This window comes from Strigops habroptila, chromosome 4 (assembly GCF_004027225.2).
Source record: "Strigops habroptila isolate Jane chromosome 4, bStrHab1.2.pri, whole genome shotgun sequence".
Lineage (NCBI taxonomy): Eukaryota > Metazoa > Chordata > Aves > Psittaciformes > Psittacidae > Strigops > Strigops habroptila.
The window spans coordinates 34,846,557-34,868,421 of NC_046358.1; the positions used below are offsets into that span (position 1 = coordinate 34,846,557).

The 21,865-nt window shown below is 39.8% G+C and overlaps 1 protein-coding gene across 1 annotated transcript in view; it reads left to right on the plus strand.

The window, feature by feature from the left end:
• SPTLC2 (serine palmitoyltransferase long chain base subunit 2) overlaps nt 1-21,581 on the plus strand; it is a 79,687-nt gene extending 58,106 nt beyond the window's left edge. Inside the window, exons 10-12 of the mRNA XM_030485341.1 lie at nt 9,590-9,725; nt 11,776-11,905; nt 16,269-21,581. Of these exons, the coding sequence (XP_030341201.1) occupies nt 9,590-9,725; nt 11,776-11,905; nt 16,269-16,388 (386 nt within the window). The 3' untranslated portion in view covers nt 16,389-21,581. The remainder of the gene's footprint in view (nt 1-9,589; nt 9,726-11,775; nt 11,906-16,268) is intronic.
• The last annotated feature ends 284 nt before the right edge of the window (nt 21,582-21,865 follow it).

The following is a 21,865-nucleotide window of genomic DNA, read 5'->3' on the forward strand; positions in this document are numbered from 1 at the left end:
CTGAATGAATACACAATACATGCACCCAGCTGGGTTTTTGGCATGCCTATAGACTCCACTGGAACTGTTTAACTTGATAGCAAATGCAAGGAGAGAAACTTTGGTATTAGCATAAATTTTGTTTCTCACAGACCTTTCAATGCCAAGAACATCAGGCATAATTTTTCTTTTCTTCTTTTTCCATTTCTGAATCTCCATGGCTCCATTTCCATTTCTGAATCTCTATTGCCAATTTTTTAAATCTAATCCAACTGTTTTCCTTTCTCCTTTAAAACATGGAGCGTTTTTACCATCACCGCTGCAGTGGCTCCATACTCAGTACCCATGTAATCCAGACAAATCCCCTGCATGCAGTCTTGTTAAAAAGCCATAGGCATGGGGTTAACTCAGAACGGTCATGAGCCAAGCCTTTCACTGCTTCTCCTAAAACAAATCGTTGCTAATGCTGCTGCCATATGGCCAACAAACATGAGCTCTCAGCAGTCTTTTGATTTCCTCACTCATGCTTTCAAGTACGCTGGCTCTTAAACCGGGCTTCTCCTCCCATGTTATTTGTAGTTTATCTCCCAAGCGGTGAACTCGAGAAGCACGCAAGTGTGTCGGAAGAATAACTAACTTGTCTCAGCTGTCCTGTTAGCGGTTCCTTTAGCGTCTCCTGGATGAACTAAGCACGGCTCTACGGTAATGCGGTATAGGCTTTTTTGGAGGGAGCGCATCCTGTCAGCAGGTCAGTGCCGCGCAGAGGGCGACTGCGGGCTCCCTCTGTACAGCAGTGGCCTCTAGTGGAAGATGCTCAGTACTTCCGGTGACCCCAGCCTCAAGACATAAATCCTAAAGGCTTCTCCCATAATGATCCTTGCCATTTCCAAGCTTGTTTTTAAACCTGGATCCCCTCAGCAGCACTGCAGAAAAAAAACAGTGGGCTCTTCTCTCTTCTGACTGGTTTACTAATACTAGAGTTTGAGCTATTAAACAGTAATATAATAGCACTGAGTTAAAGAATTATTCTAATTACTTTTTTTAGGTTTCTTATTGTTTTGGCAGGTTCTCTTGGCATTTGCCTGTGTGAACTAGTGCTTCATAATGTAAAACTGGGGGAATATAGCATTCTGACTTATACATTTTAAGATGTCTCTGTGCAATCTCAGGTTACACTGTATAACTGTATATAATACTTTTGTGAAGACCTGTGATGAAAATCTCCAGATGGCATCTGAAGGGAAGGATGTAAAAATCTTACTGCAAATATTGGCAGTGGTGCGGTGCTCACATGTGCAAACTTAGAGGAAGCAGATTGGTACGTGCTGAGCCACCTTGTCCCTGGAACTTAAACAATGAGATAGGAAAAGTATTCTGAAATATAAGAAATCTGTATAATAAATTTTTTCTTATTAGCCTTTAGAGTTTGATCTCTGCATGTGAATTGGTCTTGATTCCCCCTTCTGCCTTGGGATGTGAGTTAATGTTATGAGTCTTGTTTCGGACAGATGATGTTAGAAGCCTCTTAAAATCAATTGTGGCAGATACTACCATCCCAGGTCCTTAAACATCCTATACAGCGTATTTAACACCATTGTGCTCTCCCTGTCTCTTAGTGCAACTTTTCCTTAGAAGGTAAAAGTGTTGGTATTTAATTAACGTTCAACTGGAATTTTGTTTAGTCTTCCAGTGTTTTTTAGTTTAAAATATCACTCTTATCAGTCTACTTTCTGTAGTTTTCAGTTTACATACTATAGCCCTTAAACAGATACTACTTTGTTTCAAATCTGAGCCTTGCTTCCAGTCAGGTATTTTTGTTGTGCTTGTCCTTTCTGCTACTTGGCAAATCTGAAAACATGTCTTTTTTGTGCAGATGTTAGAAGTCACTCTTGTGCTTTTCAGCAGAAGCCTTAAATAAAGGGGAATTTTTTTGTATCTTACATGAAAAATATGTTCATGGCAATAAAAGAGTAGTAGTGCTTTTATGCCTTCCCAAAAAAGGAATCGGCTGTTGTGTGTTTTTAATGATGAGGTATTTACAAGTAGAGTGTCCAGAAAACAACTTGACTTATTATGTTAACATTGCAAAAGATCTCCATAAGCCCTTGGGAGGCAACTTAGCTTCTGAAAGCTTAGTGGAGAATCTGTTAAATCAGCAGAAGAATATTGAATTCCTGGTTGAGATTTGAAAAATGCTTGTTTCCAAAACAGAGTATGCTGAATTATGTCTTCCACTGAAACAGCCAACCAAAAGACAGAAATGTAGGAATAATAAACAGAATGGAAGTACAAGCTTTGCAAAAACAAGGGGGTTTTAATGTGGAAAAATTTACAAGCTTTAAATATATTATAGCATCACTCAGACATGAAGAAATAAACTTCTAGAGAATGATATATATAACCAAGTTTTCTTCACCAGTTTACTTTGGTTTAAATACTTCGAAATGTCTGAAATTACAGGCTTTTGGAAGTAGAAATTATCACTTACTTTCTTCTGTTTGACCCACTGATAGCAAGGTATATGAAGAAAAAGCTCTACCTATACTAATGAAACATTGCTTTATCTACACTGTCACTGATGGTGGTGCTCTCAGGAAAACAACCATGAAATGCAGCTTGCTCCATACCTTCTCGATGTAGGATGTTTTTAGCCACCTTGTCTTGTTTGGGGAGCAGGACATGATGGCATCACTTTGTTCTCTGTGCCTTCATAATGGACTGTGATTTCTTTCTCTTTGTTTTCTTCCCCCACCTTCCCCTCCACTCCCCCCTCTGGTTTTCAGTGGTGGTTGGCTTTTAATTATGTACGTGTCTGGTAAAAATCTTAGTAAGCTCCTATGGTCAAGGATTTCCATTTCATGTCATTTGGGAACCATTGTGGATGCTACAGAACAAAGTCTTTTTATTCCACATAAGAATATAGAGGTTCAGTTGTTATTTAGGTAACTAGCAACAGTCAATAAATATTACTGCTCAGGTTATAAAATGCCTTGCAGCATTGTTTCCTGAAAATGTAGGTTGAGATCTGCTGCTTTGATGTCCTTTCACACGTATGCGTGCTATGTATATATGAACACAGCTGTCATGTTCTGCACAAGCACTTAGTTGACCAAGTACCTTCTTTTAGTTAGCTTGATTTTTATTTTTATTTTTTATTTTTATTTCTTCTAAGGCAAAAAAATTAACTTGTTTTGTTTTGGGAAATCGTTGTACAAGGGAGGGAAGTGGTTTGTTAGATTCCTTTGACTATTGTTGTCAGGAAAGGAGAGGACAAGAAACCTGCTCAGGTAAGCAGTTGTACAAAATGGATAGCCCTCTTAGCATGACATCAACAGGAATACTTTGCTAACATCAGGAAAGCTGTGGTATTTGTCAAGGTAGACTTATTGCCAAACAAATGCCTTCCTTGACTGAAATAAGCTATACCAAGAGAAATTACTCTGCTACGAATTAAGTATGGCACATTTGTCAGTAGGTGATTTAATGCTTCTCACCTCCAACACCTCTGCGCTGTCAAGAGTTTGCAAGATGGAACAAGCTTGAAAAACAGTGTGAAACAAATTACATTAGAGACTGAAAGTAACTTGTGCAAAGAATTCATGGCGTGTTTTAATCTCAAAGATGCCTTATGGATCTGTTATTAAGATTAACTTGCTCTAATCTTTACTTCTTGTAGTGATTGAAAACGTCTTTAATATGCTTCAGTCAATCTTTTTAACAAAACCTAGGTCTTGTTAGATACATACTGGGTCTTATCAGACGCAGTGTGCTGCTATCAGAGTACATCTTCACAAGTTCTCATGGAATTCTTACAAATCTCTGCTAGTAAGTGAAACTGAAACATTTGCAGTGAAACAACAGAGGGTGTTCCATTATGTTACAACATAACCTGGTATTGAGAGTGTGAGTAATTCTGGAAATAAATATATATCACAAGTGGAGTGATTCTGCATGTACTGAATAGCAATCAATTCATATCAAGAGTTTTATTCTAATTTTTCATTTAGTCATTAAAACTAAGGATGTTGGCCTTCAACTGGTATATAAGATAAAGGTGTAAAACTACTATTTGGCCTCATTGTCCATGTTGGAAACAAAAAAATAGATTAAGACTGCAAAACTGAAAATCTAATGTGGTGAACAGCTGCAAGATTAGTTAATGAAAGAATATATAGTAACTTCCTCATAGCTATCTAATGTGAACTGGTATTTGTTGACCAACAAGAGCTCTATTGCAACTTGTGCATACAGTTAACAGTTTCACTGCTCGGAGCCATTTTTAAAAATGTGTCCTGTTATGTTGCTTTGAAGTCTTTATAAAAATCACAGTGTAAATACATAGCTTCCTTTGTATTCCATCAAGTACTTTGGTTTAGGTGCAGGTGATTGTGATCCCTAGTGGGACAAGCAGATAAAATCCTGCTTGTGTTTTTTTGGCCATCTGAAGTTGGTTTGCCCCTCTGGAGTTCAGTGTCAGTCAGTAGTCTGTTTGTGTACAATGCAACATGCCTTTTATTTCTCAAGAAGCCTTGCTGATGAAGTGTTGCATTGTTTAGAAAGACAAATTTGTGATTGCTCTCCAGTTACTGCCTAGAGATCACAAGAGGGAGGGAAAACAAATACATCCTGGTTGAACTAAATTTTATTTGGAGTCTGATACCATCTATGATAGCTTATTCATCATCCTTAATAGATGACAGAAACACTACAAATATTAGATCTTTGTGGCAGAGTAACTTCCACAAATTCTAGGGCTTCTTTGTTGCTTGTAGATGGCTTTTTAATGTGGAATACAGAGCTTACACAGATCTCAGCTCTAAGAAGTGTCTGGTTTTTGGGTTTTTTGGGGCTTTTTTTGGGGTTTTTTTTTTTGGTTTTTTTTTTTAATTGCTGGGCGATTGCTGTTTGTTTATTAAACTCCCTTTTTGCCAATAAGCATTGTCTGATAATCTTTGCAGTATTTGGACTGTTGGTTAAAGCATGAACTTCTGTGATGTAAAGAGCAGTGAGGCTCAATACAGGTGAGTTTCTCTGTTTATTTACCTATTTGATACAGGAGTTTAGATTTGGTGTGGTGGAATGTACCATCCCCTATTTATCCTGCAGATAACTATGATAAATATCAACTTAATTTCTGCTTTGAGAAGAAATTTGCTGAAATATTCCTACATAATGTTTTCAATATAACTTCGGTCTTTCTAAGCAATGTGACCTCTAAAGCAGAGGCCTTTGCAAGTGATGAAGTATCATTGTTTTAGCCTGTGTGAATCTGTCCTGGCGGAGATACTAACTTACTTTCTACTAGGGTTGTGGGGAATGTGTATCTCATGTGCCTTTAGATTCACAATGGAGTGCTTTCTCTAGGGTGTTGGAATTTTGGGGTGCCATTTTTTCAGGGACATGCTAGCTGCATTTTTTAAAGAGTATTGCTTACCTTACATACTGTATAATTTGATATGACATATGGTAAAATATAATAAGAGAAATGCTCTCCCTCAGCTCAAATCTGAAGCTTGTTTAGAAGTGGGCAAAAGTTTGCTGTTCATATTGGAAGTAATGTGCAAGTACTGGAGGAATGGTAAAAATTCAGTCAGTCAGCTCTTACTGTATTGCTTCAGCTGGTTGTACAAAACCTTTCCACTGCAGAAACTCTGAAGCCTGACTTTTCTGCTAAGTCTAGACTTAAGTTGCTTAGGGTTTATAAATGCAAAAGCATATATCTGGCATTCTTGGCCATGTACAGTAAGATCACCATGAGGTTATGGGCAGTGCCTTAGCACCAAAGTTTAAGAGTAGCTCTGAGTGACTTCTTCAGCAAAGCTGCTGCTGATCTGTGAGTTCACACTTGGTTATTTGCGCCTGAGGTAGAAGGGCTGCAACTCTGTATCATGTATACTGCACTTAGGGTGTACAGTAAAACAAATGTTGGCATGAAGATGAGCAGTGCCAATTTAAAGTGACTGCCTGTTGTCTTGGACTGGTATAAGGCTATGTCAAGTAAAAGCATGTTCCTCTTCTCAAACTGTCAGCTATAAATATTCAGCCCATCTTAGCTATTCAAGCAGAGGCAATTGTATTTCTTTTCTCCATTCTTTTTTCTTTGCTGAGTCTGCACAGCTACAGCTCTGAGTTGAGAGTGGTAAAAGGAGAGTGTTTCTCCCCTTTAGGTGGCCTATATATTCTGATATAATGGCAGCATGTTCGTTAGGGAATACATGCGGGCTTTAGATTAAATGATGCCCAGGCTGCTACAAGGAAGGAAGTGTTTTTCTAAATGGCAAGAGCAATCTTGTTACAACTGCAGTAGACCTGCAAAAGGGTATAAAAGCAAAGGAGAAGTTACTAGTTAATCCTCTAATTCCAGTGTAGGTCTGTCAAGTGGCTGGTTTAAGCCATTTACAGAACTCATAAGGGACTTCAGATCAGTTGCTCTGATAACGAATTCTACTTTTCCAGCCTTTTGAAGAGCTCGGTTCCAGTAATCCTCTCTTTCTTCCCCCTTCCCTCCCTGAAGGTCATCATATTCCAGTTTCCTAGATGAAAGGATGTTACCAGAATCGTTGCACAACTCCTATGTGAGAACAATTGGCAGGGTGGTGTCTGAGCCAGCCTTTTTTGCGTGGTCTTAAAAATGAAGCTGCATACTGCCAAGAAAGCCAGCTGCTAGAGGATTGCTGCAGCCCTGGCAGTCTTTCTAGGCCTACACTTGAGCAGATGTGGACAGGGCTCTGAGCTTCAGAAGGTGTTTGAGTTGAGAAGAGATTTTGAGGTTCTGTTTGAATGCTTAAGCACTGGTTTGGGTACAAGTGGGATTAGCAATGCTACCTAGTCACTGCTGTCTCCAGGCACTGCTTGGTTTGTCTTTGTGGTCCCAGAAAACACATTAAAACTCTAATAGCAATTAACAGCCTGCTACACCAGTGTGTACCGGGGGGCTGAACCAGCAAATGTTACAAGCTGAATAATGTTGCATAATATTGCAAACCCTATTCAATTAACATGTGGCATCACTCTTCAAGTGCAGGATTTTACAGTGGGATAGGAGACTAAATATGTTGAAGTACAGAGGAGATGCAGGGAGAAAAGGAAGTGGAAGACAAGGAACCTGCACCTGGTTCCTGCTTGGTTCCTGGTGCTTTGCTTCATCATGACTACAGATCTCTTCAGATGGTAATGACACATGGTGGATAGTGAGAAGATACCACTGAATGCTTTCAAGTTCTTGTTAATGTTGTTGTAGCCATGGTGACAAGTTTCAAGAGATGTAATAATTTCATTAAATTGACTGATGGCTCTGGAACAAAGTAAAAGCTGACAGGCTTTTGAGACCCACAAACCTGAAGGCAGCAAGTGTCTTCCAAATCTATCAGTTGCTGTACTAGGTGATTACGTCTCTGTAGAGGACGGAAAGACTTGCACATGAAACTTGTTTGCATCTCAAAGCATTCTTCAATCTATAAGGACAAATCTAGAATCATAAACTCTTTTTATGGGAAAGAGTTTAAGGAAGACTGTGAAGTGGTTGCCAACTACAAATTAAAGTTACTCTTTAATCTTTAGCCTGGAAGGCTCACAACAACTTGGAAAGGGTGTGAATCTGTAGAGGGGAAAACTATAGAAGTGCTGAAGTTCCTTCTGCTTGAAGCACTGTAAACTCCATGCATTATGGGAGCATGGAGAGAATGTATGTATGGGAGAAGCTATATTCCTGGTTGTGGGAGAGGGGCTGATCACAGTAGTTATATCCAGCTGTGTATGTTACCTTACTACTCTCATAGTAGTGAAATCTCATGTGTGTTTTGATGGAATTGTACATCACTGACTTGAAATGTTGTCAGAAGTTGTGCATTTCTGTATAGGAGGTACGCAGATGCAGCTTTCTCAGAAGGCATCACAGTAGGTTGTGGGGTTTTTTTTGCATGTGGACTGCTCTGGACACTTGTGTTTTTACTGATTGTCTCAATTTCAAAAAGGCAAATAATGGCTTTTGGCCCACTATCTGTAGTGTCTTGTAGTAGGCCTGTTTCTTTTTATTTTGTTGCATTTTTTATTTTTTTAAACTTCACTTTGCAGTCTGGGGTATTTAAAATAACCGAATAATTGGTCTGAAAACATAAGAGAAAGCTGGGTCTCCACTGGAGCATCTGATGTGATGTGAGCCAATTAAAAAATAAGTTTCATAAGCACAAGATGCCTTTGTCTTTTCCTGAAATCTTACTGCTTTTTGGGAAAGAGGAATTAAGCTTCTGCAGAAACTCTGGGGGAGAAAAGATTAAGAAATAATGCTCTTAATGGAGGAGATGTCTTAAATGGCAATGACTGCTGTTAAAAATACCAGCTTCTACCCACTAATGATAGGCCAAGTTTTGCAAACTTAACAGGTTTCATCCTTTTTTCTCATGGTTTGCCTTTGATGAGATTTTGCCTTTGGTTGCATGGTTGTGGGTGGAATGTCTGATACTCTTGGCTACAAGAACTATAGGTTCTTAAAATTACATTTGTTCTGGCCTGGAGCAGAGTTATTTGGGTGTTGGATGTTTCTTTGAGAGCTGGCATTCCTTTTGGTTAGTCACCTTATGTTATCTACAACTTTAAAGGAAGACTATTAATATCTAGCAGTCATCTTCACTTTGTGGCATAGATTTGCACTGCTGTAGATTTAATGCTTCAGTATATGAATCACCCATCTGGTGAAAACAGTGATTGGATAATCAATTATCTAAAAATACACTCTGTGGACCAGAGACAAGTAATTATAAATGTTACTTATTATAGTCTCATCAATGGCGTAGTGCTTAATCTCTTAAGCACATTAGAGTATTAGTTGATCAGAAATGCATTATGATCTGCTTAGGCGAGATGATGCTGATCTTTTTCTGGGTGATACAGATACATAGTACATTGTGCTAGGCTAGAATTTAATTAACTGATAAATAGGTTGTCACATGCATATCTGACTAGCTGCAATGTTTAAATTATACTAGCTGTCTAATGTCCTGTGTACTAATTTTGACAAATGTCACAATTGGCTGAATGCATGATGGATTGGCCACTGCTGCTTATTGCGAAGCGAGCTGGATTATCAGAAGTAATTGGTTTAATTTAAACCCAGCTCGTTTTAACTGGAAAAGGGTAGGGAGCAGCCACGTGATCAGTTCAGCAAGTAGACCTAAGGAGGAAAGTAGTAATTTCCATGAATACAGACAAGCAGGATAAAACATGGCGAACAGCCCTAGCTGATTCTATAGGTTTCCATTCATTATTAAAAGTGTAAGAAGCTGCTCTTCAAGGTGCAGTTACCAGTGAATTCTGAGCAAATTTTGAATCTTGTTTAAAAGCAGGTACCTCTTGATTAAAAACCTGATATGGAAAAAGAATAGAGCGTGCTTGAACTTGATGGTTGTGCCTGTCTTACTCCATTCACCTACTGCCTTGTCATAAAATCAGTGATAGAGCTTGATTACATGAGGGAAAAGAAACTGCAAATTCTACTTTGCAGTTAATTTAACCTTTGTGTAAGCACAAGCGGTACATCATAGTTTGTACTTCAGCTAGAGGTCTTCTGTCGCGGTTATGCGTGACTTACATCCTATTTTATTTTCTTTTCTAGGGAAAGCACGTGTGCAGCAGCTAGCAGAGAACACTAGATATTTCAGGAGACGACTGAAAGAGATGGGCTTTATCATCTATGGAAATGAAGATTCCCCTGTTGTGCCTCTGATGCTCTACATGCCAGCAAAAATTGGGTAGGTTTAACAGGATAACTTCTCACCCATCTTCTCTAAAGCTAGGATGGTACAAGAATATTAAGACTTTTCTAAATGTAAGAAAAGACTGGTTTGATTTTTTGCTTTTATGGTCATTACCGAGTCTTAGAAAACATGGAAACTTCCTGTAAGTGATCTTGAGAAAATTGAGGCTTGTAGCTTGAGGCAGCAAGAAAGCACTTCAGGGAAGCCATTTTACCACTGCATGCCATGTTTTAAAAGTTGGGTTTGAGTTTTTTGGGGTTATTTTGCACGTTGTTTTGTTTTTTCCATTTTATGTATATGCAAAGTACATATGTGTGCTAAAAAGAAGCTGAAATTGAATTAAAGTTAACATTAAAAGTTGCTAGAAGAATCTTTTTACTGGTTCCTGGATCAGAAGCAGACAACATTTCCACAGGTGAACTCTGAAAATTAAAAAAGGAAAAAGCAGGGGGGGCGGGATACGATGGGACACAACAACCTGTATTTGATGAATCCCAGGTTTTTTTAAGAAGTCTGGATTTAATAACTCAGATACTGTTATTGTAAATACTAATAGAACTGTAAGCTTTATAAATGCTTATGGACATGTGGGCTGCTGTGTGGATAATTACAGCTAAAATTCTGCAAACAGGATATAATGTATACATTAAAAATTTTTGCAACATAAACAAAGTCTGATTTCAAGGACAACTTGGCTTTGATAGCTGCTTTTCAGTGTCTGTGTATAATGCAGTGCTCAACCAACACTTCCGAATTTAGAAAGCACGGCTTCATTTTAAGCCGTACCAAATATCTGTAGTGTTCTAGCTCAGGCTTCAGTCTGGCTAAGTACTGTGGTTCTGTGAGGGAACAAATATCTTCTAGCATTCTGCATGAAGCTAGATGCAATCTTCCTCCACCTTTCTCAATATAACCAAATTTAAAAGGCCTTTAACCTTTATAGGTGCTGTAGAATCTGCAGTGTGTGCCATCCAGCACACAGAGGCATACTGTTTCTGTTGCCCAGCTGCCCTACCAGTCGGTACAATCTTTTCCTTGGAAATGTTAATGGAAATATTTATTAGCTTAGCAGTTGGACCAGTAACTTAAAAATGAAAAAGAACACGGAGCTCTGATGTAGATCCTAAGGGGCAGCTCTCATCAGGTCTACTTCATCCTTTCTTTGTCTCTTGTGGTCTGTTTTTAAAATAGTTTGAGAGTACTAAATGGATATGAAATGAAGTGTATCACTGTGCATCTATTTATGAGGAAAATAGTTGCAGCAGAAGTAAAAGGCAGAAATATTATAAACCTGGTAAAAGGGTATTATTTTTATACATCCTTATAAGCCTCAAGTTCATTGCTGCTGCTGCTGAAAACAAGGTCAGTTCAAAAAGAATTAACCATTTCCTATGGCCTGTAGACACACCCACAATTGCACTGCCATTACAGAAAGGATCTAGATCTTCATGCCTCTCATCACATAAGTCAAAGCCCCTGATTTCTTTAATCCCCATATGAATTTGGTGTCAAATTAGGTTATCTCAATTTACTGTGGCAATTCAATGGTTCCCCTGATAGACACTTAAAAAGTGGTACATTCTGTGACACCATAATGTACTTTAATTGAATTAAATTGGTGAAAACAAACCATCTTGTAATTGCAGAAGCTTTAGGGGTTTGCAGCAAGGGGGATTCCTTGTATAGTCAAACTTCCAAGCCAAAATCCCTGTTTCCTATTGAAAAGATTTCCAAGCTTAGGTTACAAATCCGTTTAGAAAAGGTCTACTAAAAGACCAGCCTCTGCCACATCTTATCTTTTAGCTCTGTTAGAACTTAATACAGTGAAACCTTTTGAGGAGGACCACCTTACGAATGAATTAAAAAATGGCTTTTGTGAATAGGCATTCTGCCTCTAAAAGAAAGCGCTGCAAGCTCCAAATTGTGGTCTTGCAGGCTTGCTTCAACAAAGGCCTGTATGGTTAAACATACAGAGACCTTCATGCTGCTGCTGCTTTGCCACCACTAGTATCATTCTGATGATCTTTCTTGTTCTCTCTGGCAGTGCGTTTGGGCGTGAGATGCTGAAGCGGAACATCGGTGTTGTGGTTGTGGGCTTCCCTGCCACCCCCATCATCGAGTCCAGAGCCAGATTCTGTTTGTCTGCAGCTCATACCAAAGAGATGCTTGATAGAGTAAGTGTCTCATCTTGTCTTCCTTTTTCCCATGCCTTGTATAAACAGATACAGCAGCAGTCTATTTTTTGTAGACTGGTTCAGTGTTTGGTACACAAACTATTAAATCTAATGTTCAAAGCCTTGTATAGTAGAGCTTAGAACCTAAGCTAGGTTGAGCCATGACTTTGTACTTCAGGAGAGTAAGCTATCGTGTTCAGAGACCTGCTTGAAAGAATCCCATAGGATATGATCCCGAAGAGAGGTGGTGTCCAGGACAGCTGGTTGATTCTCCCACCTCCAAAGAATGGTGCATTCTGACTTACAGGAGAACAAATGTGGTGTGAAACCTGCACAGATGAACAAACTGACAAATACATAAAATGGAAACATAAATAGGTGCAAGGTGGCCCAGGGGGAATAGAGACAGTTCTGAGCGTGGGGACGGGAAAGCTAAAACCCACCTGGAGCCGAGTCTGTCAAAGGACATGAAATGCAGCAGGCAGGCCTTCTGTAGGGATATTAGTAGCAAGAGGAAGAGTAGAGAAAATGTGGGGCTGCTGCTGAATGGCATAGGGATTAGGTGACAAATGATATGCAAGAGGCCAGGGTACTCAGTGCCTCTGTTGCCTCAGTCTTTACTGATGAGACCTGCCTTCAGGAATCCTGGGCCCACAAGGTCAGTGGGAAAATGTGGAGCAATGTGAAGGAGGGTAGAATATGGGAACAAACTGACCATTGACAAGTCCGTGGGACCTGATGGGATACACCCACAAGTGTTGAGGGAGCTGGCTGTCACTGCAAGGACGCTCTTGATTATCATCTTTGGAAGGTCATGGTAAATGGAGGTTGGAAGAAAGCAAACATCACCACTGGCTTCAAGAAGGGCAAGAAGTGTGATCTGAGGAGCAGCAGGTTGAGAAGCCTCACCTTGGTCCTTGGGAAGATGGAGAAAAAAAAATCCTTTAAACTATTTTTAAACATTTTGTAGATAGGAAGGTAATTTGGGGTAGTCATCCATGAAGGGGAAATCATGCCCAGTGTCCAGATATGATCAGGTGGTAACACTGCAATACATGAACAGCAAATGGGACATACAAACAGACATTTACTAAGGTCAAAAAAAAATAGATTCAAACTTTTCACATTTCACTGCCACAAAATGTTCAAATCAAGAGCTGAAAATTGCTTTTTTTTATTTCAGTTTTGTTAGGAAAAATAGGCGGTGGTGAGTGCAGTTTGGTAATACGTATTTAGTGCTGTTCTGTACCAGTTAAGCAACCTGCCATGTATCTCCAGTGTTGTACTTGCTTCTGAGTTCTTTCTGCCTTCTAAGACCCAAGTTCCTCCCCAGCTACTTGTCCTACTACTCGTCCTTCCTGTCATTATCCCAGTTCAGCGCTTCTGTTCCAAATAAAAATCCTGAAACAGTATCTCTAGAGAAGGCTTCCTCCTTCTCTTCTTTTCTCTCAGTATAAAATGAACAGCATCACCGACTTGGCTCAGAACATGGTAATAGAACTGACTGCACTGACACAAATGAGGGAGCAGTAACTTCTGGCCAGGTGGATGGGGGGGGGATGAATGGGGAGGAGGTAGGAAAAGAAAAAAACCCAAAGCTTCTGAAATTATATTGCTGCAAACTGAGCTACAACTGGAACTGTGCAAATTTGATGTGCTGGCACTACCTGAGCATTCATGCAGTCTTGCAGTTGGTTAGATTCTTGGTTTGCTCTCAAAGTTACTAGCTGGAGTCTTTACTATAACAAGCTGCTTCTGCAGGGTCTATATATAAGTACTATACTTGCTCTTTTCCAAAACCAATCTGTAACTTTTATTACTCTGCTTAAAAAAGCTCTTTCCCTGTCAATTCTCTTACAAGTCTTTCTGCTTTCCAGAAAATATTTCAGGTTTTGTGCTTTTAACATTAAAAACTCATTTCTAGAGTACCTCTGTAGGTGCTAAATGCTCTAAATCGAGGAAATGCTTGTTTAACACATTAGGGCTTGTCTGCCTAAGAAAAGTAATCCAAGACAAAATGAGGTGTGAATTTTGAAGTGAACGAAGAAATCCTGATTTAGCTCAGTATGTGGAGGCTTTGTTCCAAGTTAGTGTAATCCATTTCAAGGTTCAAAACAGCTGCATGCTCTGAATCCAGAACACTGGCAAGATGAGTTAATGAGGAGCAAGTCTTTGTGTCAGTGATTCTTGTGTTGTGTTTTCTTGTGATGCAGTGAAAGGGGATTGATTTCAGGCAGCTAATCCTTCAGGCAACCCTCAGCTCCGATTCCTCTGCTGAACTGTGGCAACAATATCCAGGAGGAAAAGGAACTGAAGTGAATAGACTTGGAGAGAGCTGGTAGAGAGCTTCTTCAAGTCAGTGACAGAGAGGAGAACTTGGTAGCCCATCTGTGCATGCATGGATGTTAACTAGGGGTGTTACAGCTTTCCTTTTTTTTTTTTTTTTTTTTTTTTTTTTTTCCCCCCTAAACAGAATTTGTCTGGGTTTGGAGCACAAGGAAGAGAAGCTTGTCTTATAAATGCTGATATTTGTAATGCTTCCTTGTTCTTATTAAATAAACCCACATGATGGGGAACAGTTCTCAGTTACAATTTTAACAGTTTTATGTAAATAAAACTTCCTTGCCTGAAAATATTTGGCTCAGGATCAGAGTGAAGTCCCTCATAACCTGCATCCCTGTGGGCTGGTGCTTTCTTTTCAGTGCTGAAAAATATATTACACTCTCCTGAAGTCAGAGTTCACCAATGCCATTTCCTTTGTAGTCTTTGCGGTCACATGGTCCTTTTTGTTTTAAATTAATAAAATCCTAAATCTGCATTCAAGAGTAACAGTTAACAGACTCTTTCAACAGAAATTCAACCTTGAATTGTTTCCATATGGGATCTTTACTTAAAGCTCTGGCAAACTGTGCCCACACTTTTGTTTTGTTTTGTTGTTACCGAGGTCCAACTTCTGGGTTTGTCATTCCCCCAGATTTTAGAGTGGAGAGGTTTTTGCTGCCAGATATAACAAGCATGAGGGGCCATTGTTTAAAGAAACAAAAACTTGAACTATCCATCCAGGAAGGAAAAGTATGTAGGGATATTAACCCCCGTCTGCCAGCTAGTCTCAGGAGACAGGCATTTGGCCCAGAATGTGTTAAATGAGGGCATTAATGTTGAAGTTAGTGGCATTCTGAAGAAATGTTCAAAGTACCTATCTGAATAAATTTATAATTCAAGGGAGTGCAGAATGCCAGGCTTTGAGTTCAGAAATCACATTGGACTTGGAAGTCATCTTCTGAACTAATTTCTTTGTCACTTGCCTATGTAAGATAATTAGCATCACATACTATTGCAGACTTGTCTGCAGCAACTAATTTATTTTGTACCTTGCTCCAGGAGTGTTCTGTAGAGAAATGGGTTGAAGTTTAGGGTTTGGCTTTTAATAAACCCTATTGCGAATGAGTGTCTTATCAAAGAGATTGCAACATAAAGAAAGAATGATTAACTGAGCTGGGGCTTTCCTCCTCTCTTATGCTAGCAGATGTTTGATCTCTGGTAGACTTCATAACATTTGCATTCAGGTCAAAACGGTGAAAGGTTTTGTTAGCTCACTAGCAGTGTCCTGAGCCACCAGTTGACTGAGTGTTGCCTTTGTGGCAACTTCAGTCATTGGGACTTAGTTTTTAGGGAGAAAATGTTTGTGATCCTGCCCAGAATAACTTTTTTCATTCCTTGGATTGGCTGGCAAAAATGTCCCATGCAATGTTGTTGACAATACAGAGCTTGTGTATCTATTTGTACATGGACAATACAAATTAATCAAATGTAGATACAACAAATGAAACAATAGAACTTGTTAATGCAGTATTGCCGTTTGTCTTTTGCTATCTTGCAATTTAAAAAATACAGTCATTCAGAGATGTATACTACTGACACACATGTTTTCATACTGATTTATACATGAAGAGGAGTCAAACCTACATGTACTTTTTTTTTTTCTACTTCAGCTTTATTACTTCCAGGAAGGGAGGTTGTTCTTGGTTTTTCTGTCTGTGAATAGTCATGGGTTTTGAGGGGGTGACTGCAAAATTTGAGTTAGTATTGCTAGATATTATGATCCTGCCTTGGAAGTGGAGTAGTTAGGTGAGTGCAGAGTCACTCTCAGTTAAGTCATCAGTGCTGTTCACTTGGTCTTGAGACTTCTGAATGCTAAAATCAAAACCAAATCCTAGGCACCTCTGAAGATACAGACTTCTAGCACAGTAAAGTCTTGCTTATGTAGAATGGCTGTTGAGTAGTCTGCAGGCATGCAAAAAGGAAGATGTGCTGATAACTTGCATCTGTCTCCTCTGCTGATCTACTGTGGTCTTTTTCTCAGGCTTTAAAAGAAATCGATGAAGTTGGGGACCTTTTGCAACTGAAATATTCCCGTCACCGTTTGGTACCAATCTTGGACCGACCGTTTGACGAGACAACATATGAAGAAACAGAAGACTGAACTCCCTCCATGTGCCTCGGTGGGAGGGACACACCTTGTGGGACACTCCATGGCACGCAGGCCACAGCATCCCTGAACAACACACTTAGGACTGCTTAGCATAAAAGACATTTCCTCACAATACTGAAGTGGCCACGTCAGCTCTAAATGGCATTTTGTAAATAGGGAGAGGAGAAAAAAAAGCTTTGATTCCTGTGTCTACAGGGTCTGGCCCTAGAGGTGCTTGGCTTTAATTTTTCTTGTTGCTTTTTTTATTTATTTGTCTCAATGAATTCACAGCAACCCGAGTTGGCTGTGGCTGATCAGCTCAGACTTTGTATGCACCATTAGCCTCCCAAATGCTGGCTGAGATGTTGTGAGCATGTGTGACGCTGGCATGGCAGCATTTCCAGTGTCACTGCTAGGTGCCTGACCTTCACAGTAAGGAGTAAGCTGACCTGTCTGTTCTTGGAGTCTTCCTAAAGAAACTGTTGATTGCTAACTTTGACATATTTAACAAGATGGATAATCAACCAAAGTTGCTTTTTCTTTTGCAGTTACTTGTGTTTAAAACTTAAATTTAGCCTTTTTAAAATAAATGTATTGTTGACATGTCACTGACAGGACCATTGTTCCCAAACATTATTTAGTTTTGTAAGCCACAGGCAGAAGGACTTCTGGGACTCTAGCTTCTTTTCCTTCCCAGTATGGATGCCAGATTGTCGTCCGGTTTTAACACTAATTGTCCTCTTGATATAGGGTAAGTGATGGAAAGGGGTTTTGGTTTTGTTTAGTTTTGGGTTTTTTTAATGAGCTGTGTTTTGTCTTCCAACATACTACTGTTTAAAAAAGAAAAAAAGAAAGGTAGTTCTAGTGTGTGTTGCTTTCTCATCTTCAGATTAATTTCTCTTGCTTTAGAATTATCATAAAATCATGAACAAAGTCACTGCTAAGTTCTAGAAGGGTGCTCTTGGAATTAAGTAAAACATAACAAGCCTTGTGCTTCTTAAGACCAGCACCCGTCAAAAAGCAGGCGTATTAAATGGATTACTGTTAGGAGAACCACTTACTGGTGCAGATCTGTGAAAGACTGATTGCTACCCTTTTGCTAATTCATCATTTTTTGTCATATATGAGGTGTTCTTCATTGATCTTGTTGCTGAAGGCTTTTATGCAAAGAATTTAGACAGCTTGGATCTTATCATGCATTACATTTTGGCTAGGCAACAAGTTGGCAGCTGCATGTCTGTGTAGGCCTTCCCTGAAGAGAGAATGTCCTTGCGATTGCATGTAGTTTGGCATCTTTATTCTTTTCCATTTCTGTAGCTGAGATCAAATTAATCTTCACTGAGCTGGTTGTTGTTCAGAATCTTTTATTTGCAAGTTCTGCACTGTCTTACTGTGAGTTTAAAATAGACACCTTTGATCTAGCACACCTTAGAGGTGGCCTGTTACTTAGTCATTGCATCTTATATTCTTTCAGTGAACAGAATGGATCATTGAAGAGGTACCAAAAATTTTATAACAGCAGTCAGTTGCAGTATAGTTTGTTTCTGTATTTTATACTTTGGACATGTGGGATTTCTGCAGAGATAGTAAAACTTTAACATTGTGTCAATTGGATTGGGCCAGCTCTTCAATTTGGGTTAGCATGATGCTGTAAGTTCTATGTTCACTCTGCAACTAACGGGGTTGGTCACTAAAGCCAAGCAGTTCTGCAAATACATCAGTGATTTAAAGCAGAATTGGTTTCTACTTTATAGAATATCTATCTTGATGTGTTTATAGATCTTGTTCCATTTTAATGTAATGGAACTTCAAAATTCTGATTGTTTTTACCATTGCATTTCAGAAATCTGATTTGAGAAAAACTAAAATTAACTCTTTGAAAATGGATCCAGATAACTGCTTCTGTCATAGTCCACTAATGTTGATTTACTCACCACCTGGAGCAAAGCATGTGCACAGTTCAAGAAGTCTGTAACCTGTGTATGCAATTTTGATAGCTATGGAGCAGTCTCATTTGTTCAGCCACAGAGTGAGTAAACTGCAATTACCCAAGCTTACTTTGTCGCCTGCATTCTGCCCAGGACTAGCTCTAACATTCCAGCAGATGACCTGCTGCTTTCTGACTTCAAGAAGCTTTGCCTCAAAGAATTATTGCTTCTTTTCTTCTTTCTGAATTCTAGTAGGGAACAAGAGGAGGTTAGTGCAGGAAGCCCTGACTCCAGCCCTGATCCTGTTGGCTTGATCATGGAACTGTTTAAGATTGGACAAAACAGACAAACTTAAATGCATAGGCATGGGTCAGTAGGGAGCTGGCTTGAGCATTCCCAGATGTACAGCATGCTTGTGTCTGTGTAGTGAAGTCAGTTTGAAAACTGTGATGTATTGAGTTACAGGTGCTACAAGTCTTAAGTTTTAATCTTGTCTCTGGGATTCAGTTGTAGTGCAGCTTGTCTTTAGAAGGGAGAAAAACATCTGCATAGATCTCAGTGATTTAGATAACTCCTGCATAACACTTCTGAAATTGTCAGTGTTTTAAAACTATCAATCTTCACTGGGATTCCACTTGCACTTCTTGAGGCAATTGTGCTCATGCTAAAATTCTGCCATTCAGTATCTTTCTGTTATGTCATGCCGTCTGCATATGACTGAATTCTGCATTGCAAAGACATTTCAGGAATTATTCAGGCAGTTATTAGCATTTGCAAACTGCTTGGTTACATTTCAGCCCTGCCATATCTTTTTTGGGAAGCAACCCCACCCCTCAGGAGGCCTTTTATTCAGGGGAACCTGTTTTGCCAAAGTCTGATACCTGTTGAAACTGCTTCTGAAAAAGAAGGAAGTCCAAATTTTGCACTTTTAAGCCAGTAATTCACTGAGTGTGAAAGCCAGGAAAATCTTTTCACATCTACTAAAAAGCTCTGCTCCCACAACGGAAGGAGCAGACCACTACTGGTTTGTACTAGGCAAAACCTACAGCATGTATGCTGTCACACTATGTGTAGAATGGATTGCTGCTTTGGTATTTATGTACTGACCAGAAATCTGTCTCCTTTTTGTCCTGGCAGTAGAAGTGAATGAAAGAACCAATCTTGAGAGATCACAAAGGAAGAAAAGCTGCTTAAGAAATAGACTTCAGTCCCTGCCAACTGTTCTGAGACATTCTAATTGAAAGTGACTCCTGGTATTTCTTAAGGGATGCAAAATTCAAAAGAAAATGAAGGCTGCTTTTGAACAAAGGATTTTGCCCTTTACTATATGTTGACTAAACTTATAAATATACAATAGTCACCTTCCCAGTATCTCTCTGAAGAACTTAGCAAGCAAGATTTTGCTTCTGCTGAGCAAAGAGTTTAGAACCATTATAGTTTTCAAGGCTGATGGCCATATTCTTTTTCTCTTAAGAAAACTGAGAAGCTCCTATTACCAAGCATCAGCGGAGAGTGAGAGATCTGCTTCTTGTTAGAAACCGGCCTTCCCAAGTAGACCTTTGTCTTAAGGAGCCTGATTCATAATTTTTCTTTAGTTTTTGGCAGAGCATAAACCAAGGGAGTTTTGTGTTAAGATTTTCATGGCTCTTATTATTACATAAGACACAAACTTTTGTACAGTATGTGTATATGGTATAACTCAACTCCTTGTTTTGTTACTATATTTTTTTCCCTTCTAAGTAGCATCCTTAAAGAGCTGTTCTCTAGTTACTGGTGTAGCACGCTTCTGCCTTAGGCAAAGACTCAGGAGCGAATTGACCGAACATCTTACCGTAATGAAGTCATTCAGTGAAGGAATAGCATCATGCATCGTCATCTTGTTGTTTCCTCTAAGAGTGCAGAAGTGGTATGCACTGTCAGACAGGAACCTGCCTTCGCACAAGCAGGAAAGGGAAGTGTGCCTATGAAATCATGACCCAGTCCTGTGCTGTGTGGATGGTGGACCAATACAGCAGAGATGGAGAACAGGGGCAGTCAGTCATCGCTTATTCTCAGCTGTACAGGGATCTTTTATGTGTACTTGAACAGGCATCCCTAAGACAGGAATGCAACTTTCAGTGCCCAAAGGGGCACTCCTCTAAAGCTTTTCCACACCAAGTAAACACTTTTTCTCCTTCTGTGCAAATTTTCTTTACTTCTGATAAGTATCTGGCTGACAGCTGTTTGCTTGTCCAGCAGCCATGTTATCCATGTTATCGGGCACATCGTAGGAAAGGTTGGAGGAAAACCATGAGCATGAGCTCTCCATTTCACCCAGGAGAACACCTTGCAGCATTAGATGTGGAGCGCTATGCGTGAGCTCCCTTGCTGCATCACGGAGAAGGAAACTTGTGGAGGTTTATCCCAATATACAATGCTCAGTCAAAATGTATACAGTTTATATGTGCAGTTCATGTATATTATTTTTACAGTTTATCCTCTGCCTGTGAAAGTGTCAAGCATGCTGAGATCTATGTGGGTGGCACTCTCTGCGCAGAGATCTGAGGTACCTGTGGTCTGGTCTGTTCTAACACGAGTGAAGCACTGAGCTGTCTGGGAATAATGCCTAGTATGACCCCTCAGCAGGCTCTGGTGCTGGACCACTGTTTTGGAAAAGCACCAGTCATTTGACCTGTGTAACTTGAACATGGTTTTGAAAGAAAGAAAGGAAAAAAAACCCACACACAACTCCTCGGATTCCATAGTGATAGCTTGTATTCCTGTAGCATCCCCAGCCTTGCGGTTGTTCACCTGTTCAAGGATTTGGATGTGAAGCTAGAGCACAACCATGAAGTGCTTGTGTGAAGTATTGTGCTTTATTTTTCACTAAAAAGTGTTTGGTGCAGACATTGGAGCTGTTGAGTTTGCATCCCCAGAAGGGGTTGGGTGAAGGAGATGATGACTGTGGTATGCATTGAAGGCCTTAAACTGTGACTCTTGGTATGAAGAATTTAGATTAAAACTGACCTTGAAGAATGCAGTGGATTTTAACCCATGGAAGAATACTCTGTGCTTTTAGTTAAGCAGTATGTACTGCTGTTTTCTTGGAGGGACAGGTTTGACTCAATTTATGCTTGATCCTGGCTAGCAGCTGTTTTAAGGAACAGAAGAGGCATCTGTATTTGAACGCCAAAAGCAGTGCAGCTCTCTGCACCACTGTTCCTATGTTAGTGAGCATCGGTAACTTGTTCCTGGGCTGCTGAAAGTGGGAGGATTATGGAGAGGGTCAGGAACTTCAGAAGCAGTGGCAGCTAGCAGATTAATTCCCTCAACAGTAGTGAACAGGTCTCTTGACTTGAATATGCCACGGGTTGGTGCACTTTGCCCATGGCGAAGTGAAACGTGCACCACACCATCTATCTGACTGCTGCAAAGCTTGTCTCTTTTTTCTTTTTGCCAAATCTCATCCTGTTCAGACAGTATTTCTGCTACCCCCTAACGGTGTATTACGCTAAATGCATCTCCAGCCCTCCGATACTATTAATTTCAGACCAGTTTGAGAGATGACAGGAACATTGGAGC